Genomic DNA, 27,459 nt, shown 5'->3' with positions numbered 1-27,459 from the left:
AAATCCTCACAGAAGCAATGATCTCTCAAATAGTCAATAGACTTGGCTTCAACCAGCCATCACCAGGCAAGAAGAAAAAAGCATCTAGAGGCTCTGAGGAAGAACAGAAGCAGAACTGCACCACTATGAGCAGTTCAGAAAACAGTCTCTGGATTCAAAGTGACACCTATAGCCAAACAAAAACTACTGATCAGAAAAAAAAATATCCAAACACTGTATACCTGGAAATTATCTCCTTTTCTTCCAAAGAAGGGTCGATAAAGCCTAAGCCACATCACAACCCCTGAAGAATGCTTTGGAAATGTTAAGTGGTCTTCTAGACAGGCCACCTCCTGACGGCTTGGAGGGAGGACTGCAAAACAAGTATAAGGCTTGTGGCATGCAAGTTGACTGACAACAAAAAGGCAGAGGGCAAAGCTGTAGCCATGTTGGCACTCTTAACCCCTGCATTGCTTCTTTGCCTGCTTCTCCCCTGGAAGGAAGAGGAAAAAGTGCTGAAGGCCTGGAAGTGTATTCATAGCAATGGAAATCAAAGTTGGCAATGCAATAACAATGTTGTTCTGGCAACTTCTGCAACGTGAACAGAGAATTGTTATCCAAGGCAAAAAGAGCTGTACAGGAATTGCTTAGGTCCTTCCCATCCTTCCTTTTCTCATGATGTCCTGTACCATGAGCTTACCCCAAATGAGAAGCTTGGAGACACCACCATTTACACAGTTCTGAGACATCAATTTCTTCTTCAGTTCAGACAACTAAGGATGTTTCCCTGCCTCCACTACACATACAGCAAGAGTCCATGTTTAACGACAACTAGACAGGTCTTCTCTCCTCCCCCCATCAAACACTCTCATTATAGTTACAGTTCTTTTCCATCAGTTACAAGAGGGAACCTTATAACACCAGGCTATGACTAACCCCCTTCTTCTCTGCCCTCTGAAACTTCCACTGTTATTCAACCTTGACAGCAGAGATGGTATAGAGTAGCCCCAGCATCTTCATCACTGTAGGCTGGCATTGGCAGTTCTTATTGCCCAGCTGGAAAACAAGTGCACTGGTATCAATGACCGTCTAGTTCATTCCTCAGTAACTCCACTTGCTACTTGTGGAGCTGCAATTACAGCAGTGGAGGAAAGTGGGAAAGCTCTTGAGCACCAAAGACAGAGCTCACAAAAAAAATAACATGAACGACTGCCTTGTTGCCAGTGCACTTATTTGTGGAAAAAGAGTGGTGTGTGGGAAGGTGAAGGTTTTTCAGCTATGTGGCTAATGCTTACAACCACGCACTACAAAAATCCTTAAGTGGCAAAAAAACCCAGCAGCCTAAGGCATAGGTAAGAGCAAAGTTGGCTAGAACCAAAGTATTTTCATACCTCTCCTCACTCAAAATGACCTATTTAATGCAAAAGCAAGATAGGAAGTACAATCCTTACTATTGACTCTTTCTGCCTGCAACTTGTCTGGGCACGAAGTTCAAGGAAGAAAGAAGCATACCATTTTCATCTCAGGTGTTAGGCAAACAGCAAGGGGCAATATACAGTAAGGCACGCCTTTCAGATCACACCAGCTGCCCAGGGAAGGCAGCGCCAGCACTGAGGTATTTTCCTCTAATTCTGTCATTGCTGTTCCAAGTCCTTCAGGAATTCCTCCACTTGTGAAACATCCGAGGCAATCTGGGCTACTACAACTATGAAGCTCATACCTGCTACTTCTGCACAGGCACTTTGTCAGATTAGTCCCCAGATGCAAACACTGCAAGTGTTCATCATCTATGAACATCACAATATATGCATACTAATATTCTCAGGATGTTATTAACGCTACCACTACATCAGCCACCTTTCAAACCCACTTGTCGTCTCTGTTTCTTTTACTTTGCTGCTTCCTTCCCCAAAACTACTTCTCTTACAGACTGCCTCTAATTCCCTTTCCATTACCTTCTTCCTCCTCATGAATGATCTGATTTCCCTGCCACTCACCTTGGTCTTGCTCTGCCTAGTCATTCTGCAGCTAATTTTCAATCCCTACAGGCTGCAGAGATACTCTGCTCTTGGCTACTGGCTGAATGAGACACTTCTGTCACTTCCCAGAAATAAGGAAGGAAACATTCAGCAGTTCTTGGCACCTGGAACTGGACAGGCAAACGCACGATGGAAGTGCTGCAATGCTTTTCAACCTTTGTTGACTCTGTGGATCCTCCTGTATCTCTGGGAACTTATTCTGCTAAGATTTGTCATCCTAGCTGAGCTCAGCTATGCTCTCTCCTTGCAGGGAGTTGATGATGACAGGCCTCTGATACGGCACTGACTTCCTCCTTGATGACTTAAGGAATAACTCCGCAGAATATGTTACATGGAATTAATTTGGGACTAACAACATGGAAGTTTAATAGAAAATGAAGTGGGAAGAATACTCAGAGCTTTCAGGTCTAACTCATAACAAACAATGCAATTGCCACTATGATTTCCAATATGGAAGCACGGGAAGCAGGAATAGGATTCAGTCTCCTATGAAAGAGCTCTAGGCATTTGGCAAGTCCAGAAGATTGTTAAGAAGGATGACAAATATGATATTAAGGTGTAATTTTCTTGCCTCTCTTTTTTGTATTAACAAATTGTGTTCAGGAACTACGCACAGCACTGTACATATGAAGCCTGAGGCTTCCTGCTTCCAAGCATCCTCTCGATCATTTATAGGTCCCAAAAGGACAGCAGTAAAGCCAGGTACACTCCAGCTCACCTTTCTCATACACCTAATTCCTGATCTAGAGGCTGTCCCTCAGCAGCAAAGGAAAAATGTGGCTTCTGTGCTCATTCTGGTTACCATTCAACAAGTTGTTTAAGTCACAGGCTCCAACTCTGCTAAAAAAGGATCAGTCATGGAACTGGATTTTTAGCAATGACAAACTGCATACCTAAAGTATGTGCCACAAAATGCTTAACAGCAGGTATTATTCCTGACATTGATAGGTTTCTATAAAATAGGGGACAATTAACAGCACTAGGATGGATTCCAGAATAGCTAAATGATACTGTTGACACCAGTCCAGCTCTATAAAGTGGGTGCCCTTTAAAATTCCTTCAGTCTTCTTGATCCTCTGCCTCCAGAAGTTACTTTAGGTTTCTTGTCATTAAAGTTATGGTCTTTGGCCCGCAGCATGCAGTTAAACAAAACAAAACAAAAAAACAACAATCCCCCCCCCAAACTGAGACACACATATTGCCAAAAATTGCTCGCTCGCTAAATATCAGCTAAAATATAAACTCAGTTCCTTTGAGAAACTAATAGGGCTTTTTGTTCATGACAGCACTTAAAGCCTGCTTTAAATAAGAGCAACATACTGAACTCACAATTCCAAAACCAGTATCTCTAGCATTAGTGAAGGAGCACGCACAGGAAAATAACCCATCATTTAGTCCTGAAGTTTGCTGAACAACTACTTTCTCTTCAGATTACCCCCTCTAGGTATTCTTACTTTGGAATCCACAGTGAGAGCAAGCTAGCCCTCAGAAAGGCTGAGAAAGTAAAATATCATTGCTTTTGAAATTAAAGGGAGATATTTTTTAATGCTAGATGTGTCATTCCCACTATTACACAAACAATTGCTATAAAAACCACCACAGAAGTTTGGCATACTCAGTAGTAATGCACCTATTTTAAGAATAACAGTACCAAGTCAGCTTATTCACAGCTGACTTAACTTTCAGATAGATATCTGGGCAGATCTAGAAATTTCATTTCTGAACAGTCTTCCAGATAATTCTTGACATTTTAAAAACTTAATTATGATTTAGATTATTATCTAAAAACCATTTAGCATATACTAACAGAATCTGGGGGGAAAAAATCATAAAGCTAACTATGGATTTTATCTCATATCAGTTTACCTTTCCTGATGCACAAGTATCTGTGACAAGACCTGGATTGTAGACCAGTCGTCCCACACAGTGAAACAGACGTTTTCATGCCACATTCAGAGCTTCCCAGTACCACTGAATCCCTCACAGAAGGTTATTTCTAGTTTCATTGTACCTTCAAACCCTGTTTGCTATAGGATTTCAGAACTAATGTTTTATTGCTTTACAGGAAAACAGCATTGAGGAATTATTTTTCTTACTGAATGGATTTTTATTTTTAGGAAATGACTCAACTGTTTTGGTACCTAATGACAAATATATAACGGAGACACATATATAAATATGAGGGGGTGTGCAACTCGTTGTCTTTGAACTATTCCAGGATGCATGGAGTTAAAGACAGTGTAGTACTGTACATCACTTAGAATGTTAATTTTCCACTAAGGTTTTCACCCCAACCTCTGTTTCAGCTGTCATGGTACTGCCCCTTGGAGGGGCTAACTGCACTATCATCATGATTTATTTTAACATGCATTTTCCTTTATGTTCTGTGAAAGGCTAAGGCTCTCAAATATACCTTCCAGAACATTCATGATGCTGGAGAAAGATGAAATCCTGCAACACTTACCACCAAACACATCTCCGTTCTGATAGTTTTTCCCCTTCTGAGTTTCCTCTTCGTTTTGAACAGTAGAAACATGCTTGGCGGAGGCACAGCCCATAGCTTCATTCAGACAGCTCCAGCTGGACCAAACTACAAATCATGTCTAGAGACGCACGCTCATTGTGTTAAAAATAATCCCCCTTCCCGTGTGGTTGTCAAGTCACTTCTACCTAAAGACAGCAAAAGAGAGAGAAAAGTATTTAACCACATATATTGACAAAAGGTAACCTCTAAATGTAGAGCTTCAAGAAATAAAAAAAATGGGGTTTGTGAAGAGGAGTACAAGAGCACAGACTGTCTCCGTCATCTTAGGTGTTTAAAACCATATTCAGTAAACAGCTGATATAGCTAGAGTATGATATGATATAGGTAGAGTATGATATAGGTACACACAGATGTTTCCCACCCACCCAGCTATTCCCACAGAACATGGGGGTTTTTGGAAAGAAGACAAGAAACTGGCAATATCTGCTCCTCCTGTTCCTTTTACCAATCTACCTGTCAAGCCAGATTTCTTACAAAGTGTTTAAATGATTAAGAGCTGCTAATTGCAAGTGTTCAGACAAAATAATCCCCCTGAATCAATTCAAGATCTTTTGTTAATAGATGTGAAAGAGGATAGCCAGCTTTATTATCTTTTTACTATGTGTTCGTTACTCTACTGGATCCATTAAACCTCCACTGCTCAAAAAGGCAACTATACCCATCTTAAGATAGAATAACACTCCCTAAACAATCCAGATGTCATGTAAAACAAAAGGGGGAAGAAAAAGCTAATTTATATCTGCAATATTTTATGTAAAAAAAAACAAAATTAAAAATATTAACTGTTTAATGACTAAATGGTTCCACACTCAAACAAAACCAACTTCAAAGCTGGGTGAATGACCTGGCTTGCCTTTCTACCAGCCAAATCTTTTGGAAGGGGAGAAGAGCTAGAGGAAAATGAAAACCACCCCTTTTTACTGAGTTGTTTAGCTCAGCTATAGCATAAGATCAAATACACAATTTCTTAACTCATTAATTCTGGGTATTTACTTTAAAAGGACATTGTTCATTTTACTCCATGCCGACCACAAGAATTTTATCTACAACAGCAGACAGGTGCTCTTACCTAGCATATAGCAGTATCCATCCTACCAGAAAGATGTAACCCCAAAGAAAATCTTTTGAGTTTTATTTCCCTGCTCGCTCAGCACGAACAACACGCCTGCCCGTGCCGAGGCAGCACCGTGACACATCAGGACGTGGTTATGGGGCCTCCACAGCCACCCTTGGAGGGATTTCCCTGCCCATCCCCAAAGTCACAGAAACGAGGATGTGGCCAGCGAGGCTGAGAGGGATTCTGCTTCTGCTATTGCAGCCACAGGTTCCCTGAAGAACAACTTTTACCATGCAAGAGGAAGGACTCTGGATGCAGAACCATCTCTCATGTCTACTCACAGACCAGCTTCCACCTTCCATCTTGCTCTGCACAGAAAAGTGCTTTTCTCCACTCAACGAGGGCATTCCACTCAAAGCGTACAACATATATATGCTCAACCCCTGTTCTAAGCAGCTAACTCTCCCAGTCACACCTGTACGTGCATTTTTCTTTATGCTCAGTATATTCCCCAACATGTTTTCTCCTTTTTCCCTTCCCCCTATATACGCACACTTGAGTGTAAATTTCTAATTACCCAATCCTTCTCTTCTCCCTTAGCCACAGCTAGCTACTCACACAAAACCGCAGGATTTTAAACCAAGTGTTCATGCTGTTAGTGGAAGGGAGCGAGCAGATCCCCCTTGAGCTATTATTTTAACTCTATGTGGTTACATACTTTTTTTTTTTTTTTTTTTTTTAAAAGAAAACCTAGGTTTTGCAGCAGAAGTCAGTATTATGCTAGGGAAGCTTTCTGCTTCCTCAAGCAATTGCCAAGGCTATTCTTCAAACCATTTTAATACATCTGCTTGTCAGATGTACAGACAAAGCTATAAGCCCTGCTAAGAAACAAATCGCTCTCAAGATCCCTCTGTGGACATCCGAGCAATCAGTATCCAGAGCAGGCCGTCCTAATTACACTTGCCATGCATCATAAATACTGATACACTCATTTTATATAAACTATATTAGTTGTTCTTAAGTTTTTGCAACGCAGTGAGGGTCACAGCTGACAATTACAATTTATCCTCACGTGTGTCCAAAGAGCATGACAGCCTGCATTAAGGAAACAGGTCTTCATCTCACTGTTGGGGTGGGAAATGAGGCTCCATAAGGATTTCAAGCATCAGCCACACTGTGCTTGCTCAGGAGGTAGGTCAAGACACACAGAGGTGTGGGAGATGGAGGAGAAAGAGCAGACTGGGAAGGGGAACTGCTAACTGGACTGGAAATTAAATGTGGAGTAATTTTCTTAGAGGATGCAAATTTGCTTAAAGACAATAGCTTTAATAGACCAACTGAAACAAATGAGGGGTTAAAAATGATCAAGTTTTTTGCCACAGAGTCCCTGTTTCAGATTTCAGATAAAAGCAGGAGCCTCAAGATAAGCAGAGCCTGAAAACAGTAACTTTGATTTCTTATTTAAAATATAACCAGTTACATTATCCCAGGGAAAAAGATGTGGCTGGCTATGGGGCAAAGAGCAAGGGGAGACTCGATGTAACCCCAGAAAAGACAAGGAGGTGTGTAGGTGGGACTGCTAACACGCTGTACATGGGGGAAAATCAGCGCACACTGCAAATCCAGCATATCTCTGTCACAGAACAGCCAAACTGCACTCACAGAAGTACCTGTTGAAGGAATTACGCTGTTGCCATTTTCAACTATTTTTCCTCTTTCTTTTTCTGTCTCTCAGCAGGGACCATTTACAAAAGGGAAACAGCTGCTTAGTAATAAAAAACAAATGTATTTCATAACATAGCAGTGAGTTGGTTTTGGGGAGGGGATTTTTTGTGAAGCCTTATACACAGCCAACATGCAGCAAAACAAATTGCAAAATACTTAATAGTTGATTAGTACCCAGGAGGGTGCTGGTCCTGTCACCCAGGACTGGCGAGCTGTAGAAGCAATCGGGAGCAAAGACACAAAACGTGAATGCAGAAGGATAAAGCTCTTTGGAGGAGGGAAGGAAAAAACATCCACAGTCAAATCTCTTCTTGCAGTATATTGGTAGCACACACCAACCTTACTAAAAATATGGTCACGTTCAAAGGCATGCTGAGATTAAAGGAAACAAAGGGGAATACAAGAACTGGAAGTTTCACCTTTTATGTTAAAGGACAGTTAATCACAGCAGTATCTGAAAAAACTACACAACTAACACTTGGATTATGAAGGCAATTTCTCCTCGTGCCAATAAATTGGGCTGAGAAAGCTACTCCAAAATGACCTCCAAGGTAAGTCCAACACACATTTCCAGGCACGTTTCTTGGACTACAGTACATATAGTGCAGCAAGACAGACGACACTGCGACACCAGTAACTAACACAAGCCAGAATTAGCAGAGGATTTAAAACAAAACAAAAAACAGAACAAAAAAAAAAAAGAAAGAGTGAGAGAAAAGCAGCATTAATTTTATAAGAGATGAAATCTGAGATACACAACACCACGACGCTCCCCAGCCTTACACTGTCCCTCAGGGAAACCTCTCTTGCCCGCGTATCGAAGCCCACTCTGACAAGATTCAGGTATCACTCAGAAATGAGGTGCTGGTCCTCATTCAGCTGGATGCCTGCAGAGGGTTTTGACGATGTGAAAGGCAGTACTTCGAATAGCAGCAGAATCCATTCTGCCTCCTCCCCCACTTTTCCACAAATATAATTTTCCCTTTTGTCCTCCTGAGCATTTTGGGGGCATACAGATTTTTAGAAGCCAAAAATAAAAAGAATAAGAAAACCGCAAACCATTTGCAGTTCATGTTCACCACCCACCATCATTAATTATCAAGATTTGAGAGGCAATTTACAAGCTCCAATCTGCAAAATGCTAGTGAGAAAAATCTCTCAGGCAGATCAAAAGTGTCTACACCACCCCAAATTAAGTGCAGCAGGTTTAAGATTAACATCTTATGTGTGGGTCAAGAGAAGACTACAGACACTCTCAGATGCTGTACTTCGTACCTCAAGTTTCTTCAGAGCTAAAAAAAGGGGATCTCAATTCTTAGACTAGAGATTGCCATTGGAAACCTTAAGCAAATTTTTTTTTTTTGAAGCTTGTCTATATTGTGCTTTTTCTTTTACCAGCTCTTTCAACACTTCATTAATCCACTTATCATCCCCTCGCCTCTTACTTCTGACAGTCATGTCCAAGGCTGCATCCTTGACAAAACACATTTTGCTTCCACAGCTGAAAACCAAACACTTAATAGCAAATGGAGGATCTCCAGTGTTTTACAACAAATGTACGTTAATTATTCTGTTACCACAGGTGCATTTGTTTTCATCTTTATTGCACTGAGATAACCAATCTTTCATCTTCTTCAGGCTGCAGATACATCTAAAAGTTTCCTTCCGTGTTGACCACACAGGAAATCAGGTTAAAATTTCACAAAGCTCAAGAAATCACAGCAATGAGCTTCATGCAACCATGAAAAAAACGCTAAGCTACAAAGAAAAACCACACTACCTTCTCCTATAATACAACCTAGTCCAGGGAGAACACAAGAATTTAACTTAGTGCTATTAATTGTATTTATTTCCTATAAGAAATAGGCCTGTTTGATTTCCATTTGAATTTTTTTTTCCCCCAAAAGAAGAAAGCAGCAATGTCTTCTGAATTTGCCTTCCACGAGGGTTGTTGGAAGTTAGCACCTGGGAGTCCCCACTGTAGTACACCTCCTCTTCAGCTACCCTCCACCACCTCTGCCACAAAAGATGGCTTTGGGGTTGTTGGGGTGGTTTTCCCCCAACTGTCAAAAGGCATTTTTGAGTCAAAAAGTTGGAGCTTTTGCCTTTGAAGTGCACCAATGGCCGGGGGGGGGGGGGGGGGGGGCGGAATGGGAGGAAGATTAAAAGAAAAATATATATATCCTATAAACTCTGTTTCTCCTTCTTCAAATTATCCGAACCAGCATTGCTGGTGAATAGCATAGTTATATTGAAAATTAACCACTGACTTGCTAAATGAACAGGGCAAGGTTACGGCAGAATGAGAGTCACAAACACTCTGGAGTAATACCTTGCCGTGGTAGAAGGGGAAAAAGAAAAGTCAAAGTGAGTGGTGATGCTCTGTTCCTTTGAACCCATAGGCAGAACAAGCTCCCCTCTGCCTGTTGATACTAATAGCCATGAAATTAAGCATTTTCTCCCCTCTATTAATTGTTTGCCTCCATGATGCAAAATTTCTGTGTTTATTACCACATTTCAGCATCCTGTTGGAAACACGCTGTTCCGGCCAGCTGGGCGAATGCAGCAGTAATCTCACTGAAAGGGAAAAGAATGAGTGCGGCACTATAAAATCAATAACGCACAAGGAAATGCAGAGAAAGCGCACTACGGTTTTACAGCATTTTACTCAAGCTGCACTAAAAATACCATTGACAAACTAAATAAGTCCAGGATGGTGGAACTGCCATTTGCATGTATCCTCTCTTAGGAAGCCATGCTCAGCAGAAATTGTATTTGAAGCATTCACTTTTCAAAGAGCAAACAAGAATACTGCAATTTGACAGCTAAAGAGACCTGACAGAAAAACCACAGAAGCTCATCTACCTAGTTCTTCCCAGCAGGGAGGGCCTGGTTTGAATTAATGCTATTAATTCATATCATCAGGTTACTCATTCTATTACAGGACAGACTTTGCCCCGCTGAGGCTTATCTTACCCTTTTTATCAGCAAAATTAGCCTCTCATTTTCTTTTCTTTTTTTTTGCAACCAGCATTTCTGCTGATCCAATAAATGTTTTTTGATGTATTAAAGCAACAAGTCATTTCCAGATAGAATAGCTCTCAACAGCAACATGATACTTCTAGGGAGCATTTTCTCCTTACTCAGTCTCATAAGGAAGAATACCACCAGTGAGGCCCTGGGAAGAGACTTCACACGTCACACAGTAAAATACAAGTGAGGAAGGGAAGGGGAACTGCATCACAATTTTCCTCTTCATTGCCACAGGATAGAGTTAAAGTAACACCAATGTGAAAAGCGCAGCAACCCAGGAGCAAGATACGTCAGTCACAGGACCTACCATTTTTGCTGTTTCCAAAGAAGATTAATTAATTTTACTGTTTGGTTTTTTAAACCTCAAATACTTTAGAAGTAGTGATAGAAAGATTACCACCACCATTACAGAATGCAGTTTTAGCATCTAATTATTTTTTTTCCCTCGTTCTAGGAGAATTAATAGACAAAATATTGAAGACAGATGAGACTTTACAAGACTATGGGCTGGCAATACTGTAGGGCTTTTCTTCCTCGCACACAGAGGAAAAACGCACTAGAGATGATATGCTTCTGGTGAGAAAGCAAAATTTTCATACAACATATTTCACCTGCACAGCCTCTTTCAAACCAGTAGCGGTCCCGCAGCTTCTCTTCACCATAGTAGGTGGTGCTACTCAACCAGAATTTCCAAAGAATCAGGACATTTATCCTACGTACTTTCCCTTTGCAGAAGAAACAAGCACTTCTCATTAAAAATAAGATTACATGACAATAAGCTGATGACACCTTAAATATTTCCTGCTTCTATATAAGCAATTGCTATAGCTGTTACAAGGACATTACAGAATTGCAGTAGAGATTTCCACAACACGCACAAAAAGTTCAGATGTGTGTTTCCTATTAAACATGTTTCAGTGCCAGTTTCAGAGCTGGTGGGTCACTACAGTATTTCAGTCCATTGCCCAGTACTTCTCTTTTGGGTCACAGACAGCGCTAGATGATTGAAAACCCAACAGACACCAGCATGAGGGACCTGATTAAAGGCAACAAGACCCTTTCCACTGACTTTAGGTGGCTTGAGGTCACTTCTAAAACTCAAATTTCATGGAAGAAGGATTGTTTTGTGATTTATTTACAAAGGAATTTTGGAAATGTAGTGCTGGTGATCACAGGCCAGCCAGGCATGCTGGTGTGATAGGACATACTAGACAGGACTGCAGAAAAGCCAGGTTCAATTCTCCTTAGTACATAACTTTCCTGTATATCTAAGCATAATCTCCAGCACTTACCGTAATGGGTAGGGTGCCCACGTACCTCTAAAGCATAAAGAAAACCAACAATAAGCTCTCCTATTTAATTTCATTTCTGTCTTCATGGTTTAAGAGCAAGATAGGGTTTACTAAGCAAGATACAGTAAAAGGCTCTGAGGTACAGGAACAGTGATTTATACAATGTTTTGTACACGTCTAAGTACGGGTCTGAGCATCATCTCCCTTTTGAGAACTCCCTCCTGTTGTTTTGCCTTATTAAAAATAATTTAAAGATGCAATCATTACACCTAGCCAATCATCCCCATCTTTTAGAATTAGACTAAAATAAAATGATGTAGTAGCTGCAGCTGTGCCATCGACAAAACCATTTACTTTGGAGGAAAACCTTGAGAGATAATTACCACACTGTGAAAAAAGCAGATTCGTCCTCCCAAATTCCTCCTGCCCCTTTCCCACCAGTGATGGGGAATACACCTCCAGATGTAAACAGTGACTTTGGCCTAGAGCTGAACTCTTTTTAGGACTGCCCCTCTCCCAAAAAAAAGCAGTGGCTCTCCTAAAAACGCGAAGCACGTACTTCTTCATTTCAACAGCAAAAGCATCAAGTATCTAATACCACACATCAGTGGTATCAGACTTGGAGACTTGGACTTTTTAGACTTGGAGGTCTAATCTTTATTCTTTGTTAATCCACACTTTTATTTCCTTCCCAAACTACTTCTTAGTCTTTCTCATGTGCCACCACAATAGTGGAAATAATCACACAGAGGTGGGTCTGCTAGATGCCTCCAGCTGTGTGAGATACAACCTCTCCACTCTGTGTGGTGATGATGAGTATCTTTCAAAACCCAACAAGAGCACTTTTTGCTTCATCGTATCACAAATCCGGCACAGCTACGCTCCCCAGGAAAGGGACTTGTAGACTTCCTGAGAGCTGGCGTGCACACAGGAGTCTCCGTCCCTGCTCTTCAGCCCATCCAACCTCAGTGCCATGCACCCAAGGTGGTGGTGGCAGTGCAAAATGATGCTGAAAGACCAGAGATTAATTCTTCCTCTCCGACACTGGGGTGCAGCATCTCCTGTTACAGCAAAACTCCTTTGAGACCTAAGGGCTGCTGGATGTCTCTGCAGCAATACAGAGCCCACCATCTGCCCCCTGGGTCACTTCCGAGGCGTTTTTCATTCAAAGAGCTGTGGCAGGAGCTACTTCATGTGCCACTTAGGTTGAAATTAAAACAAAACAACTCAGCTATGCAGAAGCCAAGGGGGGTGAGATGCTGGGGACCTGCTGCTAATGTGTCAGCAAGGAAACATTTGCCATATGCACCTCTGCTGTTTCTGTGCAATTAAAGCATGAAACAATTTAAAAGGGGTGTCCTTTTTTTTTTGGAGATGAGCTTGAGAAAAAAGACATCTTTCTTCACTAACCTGATAACACTTAAACAACAAAGTGCAGAGATGCTGCTCAAAACCACAGGCAGTGGTTCATCCAGGCCGGCGAGGAGTAATCCCAGCACAGGCACCCGTTCCCATGCACAGCTGCCGCCTCTACAGCTGAAACAACAGCTACAATCTAGCTAAAAATCATCAGTTAAAATTAATGATAAAAGCGGCTCATTTCACTCTTAGCTTTTGTGAACAACTGTATAAGATTCAGCATTTCTTCTGGGGATTTTTTTCACAGTCAGGACATTTCCTAACTGTAGTCCTATGTAAATGGCACAAGTAGGACCGAAAGGGATGCACACTGCAACCCATGTTCCCAAAATTACACTACTGACTGCTCCCTCCTGCTTAGCAGGGCTACTCCTCAGGATCAAGGATGAGAAAACAGGATTTTTGGTGCTGAAGGCCACAGTACCTGAATGTTTGCATTGGTATGGTTTGATCTGAGAGCCCTATGTGATATTGTACCCTATCTCTCAGGTTATCTCCTGGAAACCTGAGTTGGGAGGGCAGCTGAGAAAGCAGGCTGTGCTCAGGAGCAGGAGAGCTTCAGAAACCTCTGGCCAAGACCAGGCAGCTGAAAAAACACAGGCAAGAGAGGAGCTGGGCTGTGGGGAGGAAAAGCAATGTGTCACCGCTCTTGTAAAACCCGTTGTGATCCGTCCCCTTCTTTGACTGCATCTCCCCATCCAGCGCTCAGGCATGGACACTTCCGGACATCCCTGCTGGAGGCTCAGCATTTGCAAAAAACGTTTCCTTACTCCATTCCATCAACACAGATTTAGGAGCTTACCCAAGTCGCTGCTTTGGGTAAGGGCTTTTTCCTTTTTTTTTTTTTAAATTAAAAAAAAAGTCTTAGAACATCATAAATTATATTTCCATACTCTCCATTAATGCTAACAGAGCAAGTAATGGAGAGTTTTCCTTTCAGTGGTGAGATGGTGAATGGATATGTGCATAACCAAGCCTGGATACTCAAAAAATAAGATCTAAACCATGTTCTGGCCTATGATATAAATAAATGAGCAGTAGACTAGCCAAAAACAATTGAAATATTTTCAGTTCATATTAACACAGCTATAACTCAAACACAACCAGCAAGCCCAGAGCTGGATCAGCAGCACAGGAGCATGGAATGCTGCAGACTCTCCTCCCACTGACGACACTGATGGGGTGCTTGACTTCCTTGGGTTACAACAAGGAGCAGTCAAGGCAGCAACACACCTCATCAGGATTAAAAACGTCGAAACCACCTTCTATCTTCTTGAAATTACCTACATCTTATTCAGGCTGTTAGAATCCTGCCTCTCTACTTTGGTCTAATGTTACATTCCCCCAAAAGCAACCATGTTAGATTTTCTGTGTATAGGCAGCTGGCTCCTACTTGGCATCTCTCGTGCTTTGTGCTCTTATGCTTTGACCCACAGTTTAGGGATCTATTTGAACTCAAAAAAACAGTGTTTAAAACCAGTTGTGTATAAAACAAATTAAATCTTTCAAATTAGAAATTTTGGGGGAAAATACATCAAGCACAACTTTCTATTTCATGGTGTAAACTTTTTCTGGATACCACTTGAATTTATTTAAACCAAACACCATGCAGAATAATCATTAAGGAGCAATTTTTGGTACAGAAAGAGGTTTAAGAACCACTCCGAGAACATTTATACCTCACCCATGAATCCCAGCTCAGCAAAACCCTTGCAGACCTGAAGCAAAGGACAGTTAGATCAAGAGCACAGTATCCTTTTGGAAAAGGTCTGTTATGGTTTGAGTGCTGTTACCCACCAGCTGCTCATTGCTGAGCATCAGCTGGATATCATCATCTCTAGGCCTCACCTGCACTGATCCACCATCAGCGCATTTGTTACCTGCTTCAACACAAAGGTCAGCCAGCTGAACAAGAGCTGTGACTCATGGTCCATGTCTGCAGAGGTTACTGCTCCCAGCTGCCTGTGTTGTACCCTCTTCAAGGGATGCTTGCTCCCAGCAGCGTGAGCAGAACTTCTGCCACTCCACCCAGGACATCAAGGTCACGTCAATCTGTGCCCTGACTCCTCTTTGCAAGTGGCTAAATTCAAAGGTATTTGCAGTTGATTCAATCAAGACTTAAGAGTGACTGATCCAGCTGCTGTCCCAAAATGCACCCACACAGGATGGGTACCTTTGGATTCACCCAGTTCATCCAAAGCTGGTTTGAAACCACTTTTGCAGATCAAGTGTTGCAATTCTCCAGGTCAGCAGATCTTTAGTGCAGCATCAGTGCATGCAAACACCACACCAGTGACTCTTGCATGCACAGCATGGACTCTGTGATTGCAAAAGGCATTAAATAATATTAAGCTGTCTTTGCAAAGCATGTATGTGCCTTCATGTCTCTTGAGGAACAGTGAAGATTATAAACTAATCAGTGCTGCTCACCATCAAAAACTGAAACTGGAACTGACTTGAGGACTGGGAACCATCCAAAAATATTTCGAGTACTGCTCCCAACTCCCTCCATGCAACACATGGAACATAACTCATCTAGGGAGGAGCAGGGGGGTCATACATCAGTCTAGCTGCAGCACTGTGAAGTTTCCAAAGTCAGGGAGATGAATCGCTGGCTTCAGGTCCTGCAGTTTTGAAAGGTGTATAACTGAGCACGAACAAGCTGGAGAAAATAATCCTGAAAGAAAATGGCAAATGAAGTGTTCTCCCACCCCCCTCACAGTCACCTGGCCACACAGTTGAGCTCTCACTGTGATTTTTCTGCCAAACCAATACATGAATAGAAGGGGGGGGGGGGGGAACAGCTGAAAACATTACAGCCTCGCAGGAGTCAAAGCAAGGAGAGAAACCCAAACAGAGCAGAGAAAAAAAAATACATTCTGCTCAACTGTAGAAGCAGAGAAGAAATGTGTAATAAATAACTGAAAAGGTTCCAAATACCACTGAATACAATCATTAGGAATTGAAGCATAATAGCAATTTTTTTAAGAATTGTGCTGCTAGAACAATACAAATGGCTACAGGATTATAACTCTTGTGGATAACCCATGCCAAAATATGCCAGCACAGACATCCAAAAATTGCTAAAGCTCTGCAGATGCTCGCCCAGGAAGGGAAAACTGATGGGAAGAAAAGTTAATGCAACACTGCTCGATTTGCAAGAGTGGAACAAAATACTATAGGACCTCTGAAGAAAACAGAAGTATGGACTACAAAAGATTGAGAAGACTTAGAAAACCAAGAAGGATGCGAGTATATATGCTATTTGGCTGGCTTTGAGGAGGGGCTGAGCAGGCAATGGCTCTGAGGATGTGAATGCATCACCCAGGCTAGCTCTCCACTGGTCCACACTGGGCGACTCATTCATATACAAGGGCAGAGGACACCATCCACAGTCATGTGGAAATTTCACTGACTGGACTGTTTTCATCAACTTGAGACCAGAAGGACAATCCTGATTCAAAAGTATTTTCCAATTTCTTCTGTTATGCTCTGAACAGGTCTCCTTTCTCAAAGGGATGAATTGAGCTGACCCTCCAGGAGCTATTTTGAATCCTTTTCCTTCTGCCTGCAATGAACTCTCCTTACAAATACTTTATTATTCAAATGCTCAAATATTGTTCCTTTTCCAATTCAATGTCCACTGCACTGAGACCTTCAGAGCCTTAGTTGTTATATACTGTCACTAGTATAAGGGGCCAAGGAACAACACGTACCTCTCCATACTACCCACGTAGCTACAAAGAATTGCTAAAGCCATCTCAGCAGCCTTAAAATATTTTGACCTAATGCTGATATTTGTGCAGAAACTACATGAAAACAGTCACATTTCAACAGTGTTTATACTTAACATCGTAGCATCATTTTGGGTTTTTTGAGAGCCTCTCTACAAGGATGTCATATGGCTGTATCCTCTTCCTTAGGGACTTCTCTCAAAACCTTTGGCCCTGACATGTTTATTACTTTGAGAAGTACTGTAGCGTTGGTTAAGTTTCATTTACATCTTTGTTCCTTCTTTATTTTGTTGTTATTCCCCTCCTCAGGTCCAGCGAGGACTAACTGCAATAACCTGTTGAGTTGAATCCTCTCCATCTCCAGGTCTGCAGGTTGACTGTTCCCAGCTGAGTCCGCTCCAGCAAGACCATTTAACCAACCAGGGTCCATGATTCCCTGCAACAGTGAAACTTCAACGCAGCTGCATCCCAACCAACAGCTGTACAATGTTAAGCTCATTGGCCCCTTTACTCCCACATTCAGCTTTTTGCACATGAAAATAGCAGCTGCTTTCCTAAGAGTAAATTCTGCAATATCTTTATAGCCTTCCTCTCGCCCTTTTAGCTTCAAGCATGAGAAGGATTTCTTTTTAAAATTAGAAAATGAAGTAAGTTTATGAACTCTAACAGCAGGCAGGCTCTCTTGGATATGTTTTTATTATGTTATGAAAGCAATACTGAAACTAAATTCAAAAAACATTGAATTTGATATTAATTAAGGAGGGAAAAAAGAAAAAAAGAGGAAAATGGGGGAGTCAAACTATTGCAAGTTGTAGTACTTCTCCAAAACCTAACACTCAAAATTAGAGTTTACCAGAAGCTTAAAAGACACAAAACCATTCCCATCAGAGCAAAGCAGGGCAGAGCGAAGCCTCCAAAGAAGCTCTTGCTAGGGTGCAGAGCTGACAGTTAGCCAGCCACTGACCTGAAACGCAAAAACTGGTTTTAGACGACTATGAAAAAATCCTTCAGTCTGTGGGACAGACAGAAAGCTTACCCACGGTCTCCTCGAATCCCAAGAAAGCTTGGCAAGCAGACCACAGTTGCTCAGCCCTTTGCAGGAGACCTGGTCACAGACACACAGCCCAGCTGGGTCTAGTCTGCCACAATCCTCCTTCAGGCAAAAATACACTGCACATTTTTTTTAATGATTTTTTTTTTTTTAAGAAATGTTTTTTTTCTTTCCTTTTCTTTTTATTAAAGTAAGGCAGCACCAAGAAAATCTTTAACTAACACACCCAAGTCCCATCCAGCTTGCTAATCTTGGCTTTCCCCTTTGCAATGCTAAAAAAATACACAATAAAACCACTTTTTTTTCCCCCCTAAACTATGTGATTGCACCACACAAAACCAGTTTTTGAACAGTGCAGCTATATGGCCCCAAGTATAAACCAGTGCTGTACCAGGTCCTGCACAGATTGTGCACCTCCCTCCCAAGCTCTAAATGTGGATGGTTCACAGCTGAGCAAGGAGCCTGTAACTGGAAGTTCATTCAATGTTATTTGTAAGAAAAGCCATATAACTGAGTCCAGCTCCCTAGAACAACATTTAACTCAAAACAACATAACTGTAAATACTGGCGTCATTTATAGCACCTGTAAATCATACATTGCCAGACAACTGATAAACACAGTCTCATGAAAATCACCTTCCAGAGCGATATGCACCAAAACACCATAAATCCTTCAGTCAGTATTACTGTATTTTTCCATCCCCATGTTACATGCAAATTCTGCGCAACTGAATTACGATACTGTAGCTGAGCACTTACCAATTATATTTTAAACAGACTATTTAAAGGTGCCTACATCCCACTGCAAAAAACGTCATTAGGATAGAGACAGCAGAAAAGCATCAATCCCAGAAGCTAGTAACAGGATTCTTCTCTCTCTCCACCTTGTTTCTCTTCAATCGCATTTTTTTATAATTAAAAAATTACATGATGAATAGCCACTGTTTTGTCATCTACAGTAAATCATTTAATACATATGTCAGTTCTCATAAATAAACTGTACTTCATCAAGGTGAAGTTCAGATCTTCAAAACTCCAAAGACTAAATCAGAACATCAACATGAGAGCTTGAAGCTAAAAAAGAGCAAGGACAGAGATGGTATTTCTGGTTCACCAAGGCTTTGTGCAGAACAACGTGGTGAGAAGAGCTGTTCTGTGTGCAAAGGCCTTCACAGCTGCACCTTCACCCTCAGCTCTGTGATAAAGTACCAGCACCAATATGGAGAATCCTCCTAGTGACCATCATCTCTTTGGAAGAGCGACAAGATTTAAAATATATTGAACTAAAAATTGCCACTTTTTCCTTTTTTTTTTTTTCCTTCCCTTTGCCAAAAGAGAAGCAAAGTCTAAGTGCTCTGGTTTACCAAATATGCTGTAAAGCTTAAAACCAAAAATAAAAAATCAGGACATTCTGCCCAGCAATCATTTCACTTTCCTTTCTGATAAACGGTTTGCCATAATATAACACTCCCTCACCATGTTATTTTGCTGTGCAATAAAACCTGAGGCTTTCCTATGTATGCAGCTGCCATGGCCACCCCTGGAAGAGGTTTTTCAATCCAGCGAGTCCCCACAGCGCTGCGGTGCAGAGAGCAAAAGCACAAGTGCTTTAACTGCAGCTAGAGAGAGGAAGGCTTGGTTTGAAACCTGCCGTACAAGCTCATGAGGAAACCAAGCAGCGCAAGGAGCAATTTTGACAAGGAATTAGGTGAAATCAGCTTTGTGTTACCAACGCCATCCCGCCTCCTCGCAGTGAGACTATGGGAATTATCGACTGCTTGCCGGGATGGAAGAGACCCTCTCAAGTACCCAAAAACACCGGGGAAAGAGAGAAATGCCATGGCAATAAGGGAAGAAGTGAATAAGTTGCTTAGCAACTCTCTTATTCTGACAGCCCAGTTTGTGTGAAAGAAATTAAAAGTATAAGGCTGAAGGAATTAAACACAGAAACTTTGTTTTCTACAAGGTCCTCAGCTAACATGAATCACATTGCTCAGATGACTTTTGTAGACCTAAGTCAGTCTGTGTCAGCAGCGGATGCAGGGCAAAAATAACAAGTATCAACAGCTACCCAATGAAGAAATAAAGCAGCAAAAAACCTGGGGAAAGCAGCCTTGATCACCTTCAGGCTCTTTATTGAAGGCACACAAAGCAGCCACTTGGATTTCATTACCCAAACGTCAACAACTCTCCCCCAATCATACCAAAAAGAGAGTTTCCGAACAAGCATCAGAGATCAAACTTTAAATACAGCCAAGATACAAAACCAGAATGGCAATTCCTCAGGCGTTTGCCAGCCAGCACGCACAGACGGTTCCAGTTGGAACGGAAGATATAACCCTATCAGCTTGGTTTCTCCCCTCTTTTTAGGCAATAAAAAGATCTTATACAGGCTTCTGAATTCAAAGGACAAATTATAATGTTAAGCTAAAATGGGACAGGAGGAATGATGTGGATGCTCACATAGACCAGGATTTAAACCTGGGCTTGCCGATGGCTTCACGTCTTCACTCTATGCAACCTACTTGCCCGGTACGCATGGATCCCCGAAGAGAGACTCAATAAAACAAGGGACTTACTTGATGCAAACAAGCGTTTCTGTAGATATACTGGTTTTATAAAAAAAAAAAAAAAAAAAAAAAAAGTATTGATTTTTGCTATTATTTGACACAAAAGATCAATCTGCATGTGACCAGTGCATTTCAGCCTATAACGTAACTGATAAAAGTGTAATGGAACATTAATCTTTATTTAAGGCTGCTTAAGTGCCTTATTAGGAAGAAAAAAAAAAAAAAAGATCTGATTTTATGTAAGCCAAAGTACAGACTCAAAGAAGGACATTAACGGATCTTTTATTTGTGTATAAAAACCAAGCCTGGTATTTCAAAGCACAGTAGACTTTTTCAGGAGGGGAGCAGGTAATCCAATTTTTACATGAAAAAATCCACAGCTTTTGTATTTCCACCATGGCACTCAGCTTTCCTCAGTGGTTTGTGAGTGAAAAACCAGCCCAGGCTGGCGATATCCCGCCTGAGCCCCAAGGATTTCACTCCCTGCGAGCGGCCACACACCCTTGCAGAATACCAATGACATGGCATGGCACATCTGGGAATCAAAACAAGGGGCTCCAAAACAGGCCAGCAGATTGCAGGCAGGAACCTCACTTTCAGCAGGAACAAATTCTGTTTATTTTAGCAAATCGAATTGAAGACATAAAATAAATACACTGCCCCGATCACTTCTCACCCACTGCGCAGCTGGTAGTTAATGGGTATACTACAGGCAGTGTTTGAGGTACGTAGCATGCCTGTGACATTTTCCTACTCCCTAGTTTGCAAGAACACCGAATGTTTGATTTACTCAAAATTTACCAGGGAAAAATACTCCATTTTCCATCCGAGCCAGCTCGAGGGAGGAGTGGGAAGCACTTTGGAATGATCTTGAAAATTACAGATCGATCAGCCTTACAAGCTGTTTGAAATCAGAATTAATGATAGTGTTTGAAAACAAGCAGAGGAACACGTTAAATCAAAAAATTTTAACCTAGCTTCAGTCACGGAAGTCAATGTGCTCGGTTTCTTTGGATAAAGAAAATGTCACTGTTATTTGAATGTTCAAAAGCCAGGGACAGCATCCTGGAGGCACTTTATTGCAGAACCCTGGCAAGTGGCTTGGAAGGAACCTTAGAAAGTCACATGGTCTGCCCCAGTGAAAAGAAGAAGGGGAGGGAAAAGAAGAAGAGGGAGATCTTCACAAGGGCAACTTTACCCTCAAAAGGCTTCCTTGAATGTCAGCACAACGAAACAACTCCTCCAAGAATGCTCCAGAGCAAAAGCCTAACTCAGGAGAGCTGAGTGGTCCTACAGCCTGCCTGCCTTCATTTAATCCTCATTCATTCCTCTCCAATCACATAGTAATAAACTTCAATACTAAAAAAAAAAAACCAAAAAACAAAACACAACACAAACCCAAAAAACCAAACAACAAAACAACAAACAAAACAAAACACAAAAAAACCCAAAACCAAACCCCACATCAGCATTCTTCATTAAATACAGAGATGGGCTAAACCATGTCTCCAGAAAAGAGTGGCCAGGGAAGAGCTATACATGAGGGGTGGCACTAAACTGTGCAAATTAATCAAGACTAGAGAAGACTGCAGAATCCCAAAAGGCCAGAGAAAAGCCAGACAAATTAAGCTGCCTGAGAGTGGAATAAACTTATCTTGACAAGCACAAGGTAACACAGATTAGAAGGAATAATGTGTAACTGTGACCTGGGCTTTACTGTAGACAGCTCAATGACAACATAATGTTGGGATTCAGAAAACACTGTGAAAACATGACAGAAAATAACACATAAAGGTACGTCAGCACCATAATATTTTATTTCTTGCCTTCATTTCATTATTTACCATAGGACGTTCTGCATACTGAAATAAAAAAATAAAAAACCACTAAATCAAAACAACAGATTCATTCGTATTGATTTGTATAGCAAGATGAGATATAACACATACTCACATATTTTTTATTTTGGCAATCAGGATTGTATCTCGCAATCATCCTCACACACACTTTGTTTACACACATGGACAGTCAGCTGGTCTTACTACCAGAAGGCTTCACCCTGATACACTGTAATTCAGTAGCTCTCAATTTCTAAAAAACCCTCTTGAAGGCATAGCACCATTTCATAGCAAGTTTTAGTCAGTGGAAAACACTTGGAAGAGTTGTCATGATGCAGCATAATAATATGCAAGACAGTTCTCCTATAATCTCTGATGAAAAATCCATGAGCACCTTGTTGCTGTGCTCTATTAGTAGACCCATGAGCTGCAGTTCCTGTTCCCCAATTTCTGCAGACCAGGGTATCTCGCTTACCAAGATTAATTTTTCATGCTTAGCATGAGAGACTCCATATGCACTTTCAGATGCATTCCTTAAGAGGGAAGAATCTGTATTCTTCAACAATAACGCAGTCAGCTTATGCTACCAGACAGCTCCTTGCTAACATCCCTTCATTAAGTCTTCAACTCAATGTTAAGCTTCCCATTCCATGAGTTGCCCTGTCAAAAGATGTTCTCCCTGTAAATAGGCATCATATTTTGTACAAAGAGGCTCCATCAACATAACAGAGCCAGGAGGACTGAAAAAAAATCCTGACTCCTACATGTTTACTCCCATTTCCCTAGACTGAAGGCAATATGTTCTTCCCCCTTGAATCACCTTTTGTTGGTCCCACACACCTAGTCCATACATTTTCACTTATCTCGCTGTAAGAGTTAATTGAACTTCCTATTTTCAAGGAGTATTTTGGACTGGCTTCTTAGCCTAGAAAAACTCTGGAGCAAAACTCTAGATCAGCTTTTTTTTTTCCTTAGACATTTTATGGAAGTTCATTAGATGTTTCATAAGAAGTACTGTTTGCTAGAGGTAAAAGCCCAGCCATCTTCAGCTTCCCTAGCCACCTCTACACTTGGTTCGGAGTGAAAAATTTGTATCTTCCAACTCCCCAGGGTAAACTAGGCAAATCTAGCAAAAGCTACGAATGAGCAACTGAGCAGAAGCTAGAGACTACCACGCTCTGCAGCACAGGCTGCAACACCACGGCTCATGCGGTGTATTTTCAGGCACCTCTGAATGTGCATTAGTGTTCTCTTCTATGCCCTTCCCTTTGACATAAAAATGTTAAAGGTGTATGTGCATGTGTGTGTATATATACATATTATATATGTGTACACACACACATATATATATACCCTATAAAGCCAAATAAAATATTTAGAAGGCACAAATACACACATCTTTGTATTTCAAAAATAAGATTCCTAAAAATGCCTGTCCTTACCTTCTCCTCCTGTGGTGCCAGGCCCTCCCAGCTCAGATTTAACAACACTCTGTGCTAGAGCTTCTGCTGGCTGGTTTCAAGGACAGAAAACACCTCTCATCCTCTCAAACATCAAAACTGCTTTCCAGAGTTGTTGTAAGGCAAGCTTTAAAACCATATTTCTGTTAATTATCCTAACACTGTTTTTAAAAATAATTTTCAAAGTGGTTGCAAATACTTCCTATAATTATAAAGGCTACTTTTATTTACTGCCTTTAACTTAAACCTCAAGTGACCTTGATTAATATTAATCCAAATTAGACTTCCCTCCCTAAATAATAACACTGTATGGCACTTCTAATTAGAGTAAGTAGGATATTCTGTTATTCTGCAGCTTTCTTCCAAGGAGATGTGAAGAAATGCTTGCAGGATAGGAAAGATGGGGTGGGGGAGGAAGAGCCCGTAACCCTTGCAACATGTGCATGTCAAACTCCCTAAGCCAGGGGACTCAAAATGACTCAAGATGAATTTTCAGTAAAGCTGGGAAACTTCATTTTTGACAGAAAACAACACAAGCCTTCAGATTTATGTAATTTCTTCTTGATGCCAAGCAACAGCCAGCAGCCTCTGCTGAGTTGTGTTCTGATGGTTCAAGTTAAGAAAAAGCCATGAAATCACAGCAAAATTCCAGATGCACTACGCCACATAGAGAAATAGCTAGACCCTATTAGGGTTATGCTTGCCATGCTGTTTTCAAACATGAGATTAAAAATATAAAGTATTGTTAATATATTTAACAGGCTGGCTGAGCATCAGATTCAAGTATCAAGAAATATCTTGTAACAGAGCAAATATCTTTGGTTGCAACTAATAATAATACGGGGTTTTAATTAAAACACAGTTGTCCAGGAGCATCAGTTTGGTATGTGCTACAAAGAGTGCTACTTTTAGCACTGTATTGCTTCGAAGTTTTTTTCATTAAAAATGAAGCATTTGTTATGCACTGACAATATCCTTATTATGCAAAACAAAACTTTTCACATTGTACACTACCAAAGACTTTAAAGCAGGAGACAAGCACAGACTATACATGCTGAGAAACCTACAGTAAAGAACTACTTTACAGAAAGTTTCAGATACTACTACTATCCTTACCTAATTCTAGGCTTCTACTGTTGGAGCTTCACATTAGAGTGGATGGAAAAAACATACATGAAAAATAAAAGAAATTAAAAAATTTGCTCATGCCATTCATAAATATTAACCATCCCGTCCCTTGCAGAAAATAAACTGTTACTTCTAGCAAAACAGTGGGAGAGTAGTTCAACTTGAAATCATTAAAAAAGGTACTAAAGGTTCTTGCTTGTTTGTTTTTACCCCTGCTTTAAATTTTGCTCTCATCTGCTGAGCAGAATCTTGTTTTCTTGCTTTAGGTAACAAAAGAACATGTGGAGTTTGATGGGAAGTTCTTGCACGACTTCCCTCTGCACCTAAAAATATTTGTCTCTGAGCACACATATTTTACAACCTTGAATTTCTTTGCTTTAATCCCTACCAACAACAGCCCTTCTGAAAGATGAAGAAATATTCACCAAGGACCTCCTTGATTCTTACCTGCAGACAGAGAGCTGCAGCTGCTCAGACTGTAAGGCCCTATTGCAGTAGATTGTTAAAACCCCATTTCGTAGATAACCACAAACGCTAAAGTAACTTGTCTCATTTCACCAGGTACAGTACCAACAAATGTCTAACAAAGGATGCTAATTTGGTGACATACAATAAAGATGAAGAGCAACAGTACCACTGAAGAAGATCAAATTAAAACACTGACCCCCCGTGCTAACCAAACCTACACCAGCTTATCTCCCATGCAGTCGCCCAAGGAGAAGAGATTGGGATCACAGCTCTGCACCAGCTGACCACATCCATGGCATTTCTGAAGCTCTTGAAGGATACATGAAAACAGCAGATGATGTTTTTGATAATTCTTTGAGACAGTTCCTATTCTTTATTTGAGCACTTCTTTTGCCTGACACTATTTTATCATTTGGTTTTAAATTTAAAACAGCTCTGGCCTGAGAGAAAGCTTCTCTGAAGCCACAGCTCACTGGCGCATTGGGTTTGCGCAGCAAGGTTTTGGGAGCGGAGGGGCTACAGGGGCGGCTTCTGTGAGAAGCTGCCAGAAGCTTCCCCCATGTCTGACAGAGCCAATGCCAGCCGGCTCCAAGTCAGACCCGCTGCTGGCCAAGGCCGAGCCCACCAGTGATGGTAGCAGTGCCTCTGGGAGAACAGATTTAAGGGGAAAAAAAGTTGCTGGGGCACAGAAACGGCAGCCGGAGAGACTAGTGAGAACATGCAAGAGAAACAACCCTGCAGACACCCAGGTCAGCGAAGAAGAAGGGGGAGGAGGTCCTCCAGGCGCCGGAGCAGAGATTCCCCTGCAGCCCGTGGGGAAGACCATGGTGAGGCAGGCTGTCCCCCTGCAGCCCAGGGAGGTCCACGGTGGAGCAGATATCCACCTGCAGCCCGGGGAAGACCCCACGCCAGAGCAGGGGGATGCCCAAAGGAGGCTGTGACCCCGTGGGAAGCCCACGCTGGAGCAGGCTCCTGGCAGGACCTGTGGCCCCATGGAGAGAGGAGCTCACGCTGGAGCAGGCTTGCTGGCGGGACTTGTGACCCCACAGGGGACCCATGCTGGAGCAGTTCGTGAAGAACTGCAGCCCATGGGAAGGGCTCACGCTGGAGAAGTTCGTGGAGGACTGTCTCCTGTGGGAGGGACCCCACGACGGAGCAGGGGAAGAGTGTGATGAGTCCTGCCCCTGAGGAGGAAGGAGCGGCAGAGACAACACGTGATGAACTGACCCCAACCCCCATTCCCCATCCCCCTGTGCTGCTGGGGGGGAGGAGGTAGAGAATTCAGGAGTGGAGTTGTGCCCGGGAAGAAGGGAGGGTGGAGGGAAGGTGTTTTAAGATTTGTTTCTATTTCTCATTTTCGTACTCTGATTTGATTGGTAATAAATTAAACTAATTTCGCCAAGTCGAGTCTGTTTTGCCCGTGATGGTAATTGGTGAGTGATCTCTCCCTGTCCTTATCTCGACCCACAAGCCTTTCGTTATATTTTCTCTCCCCTGTCCAGCTGAGGAAGGGAGTGATAAGAGCGGCTTTGGTGGGCACCTGGTGTCCAGCCAGGGTCAACCCACCACAACTGGACAGCCAAACCCTGACTCTGTTCAGCGTGATTCTTGCACTGCTCATGCTTGTCACCAGAAGAGATGCCACAAGCACGGTATTTATACTGTAAATACCAATCTGAGTTGTCTAAACGGCTGTTACAAATCAGTCCTTCTCTTACATACAGATGTCGTTGTCTTACAAAACATCTATCTTCTTCTAAATATCACTAATGTCTTATCTCTGATTGCACATTTGATTTTTCTCCTTGCACCTGAAAATCCCCTTCTTGGTGTCTCTGCAGCCTTTCTCACCATAGCTTTCACCACGATCAAACTGTTCTCCTAGGAGCATCCTCACAGGTACCTGACGAGAGACCAACCACACTTAGCATAGCATGGGTTATTACATGGTAGACTTTTTCTATAAAAGTCTGTATAACCTATAAAAAACACCCTCTTCTAGCACAACATGGGCAAGACAGTAATTCCACTAGAACTTAAGGATTCCCCTTGCAGAGAATTGTATTGTATCAGCCAAAAATACTTCAAATATTTCACCAAAGGTGAAGAAAAACCTTGCCT

General features: G+C 41.8%; 1 protein-coding gene across 2 annotated transcripts in view; it reads right to left on the bottom strand.

Moving 5' to 3' along the window:
* C11H1orf21 (chromosome 11 C1orf21 homolog) overlaps nt 1-27,459 on the bottom strand; it is a 128,444-nt gene that overhangs the window by 73,576 nt on the left and 27,409 nt on the right. For both annotated transcript variants that reach the window (XM_052801356.1, XM_052801357.1), the window contains exon 2: nt 4,483-4,688. In XM_052801356.1, the coding sequence (XP_052657316.1) occupies nt 4,483-4,576 (94 nt within the window). In that variant the 5' untranslated portion in view covers nt 4,577-4,688. The remainder of the gene's footprint in view (nt 1-4,482; nt 4,689-27,459) is intronic.

This window comes from Harpia harpyja, chromosome 11 (genome assembly GCF_026419915.1).
Source record: "Harpia harpyja isolate bHarHar1 chromosome 11, bHarHar1 primary haplotype, whole genome shotgun sequence".
In the NCBI taxonomy this organism is placed as follows: domain Eukaryota; kingdom Metazoa; phylum Chordata; class Aves; order Accipitriformes; family Accipitridae; genus Harpia; species Harpia harpyja.
Note: the sequence above shows the minus strand (reverse complement) of the source record. Positions and strands in the feature narration are given on the sequence as shown.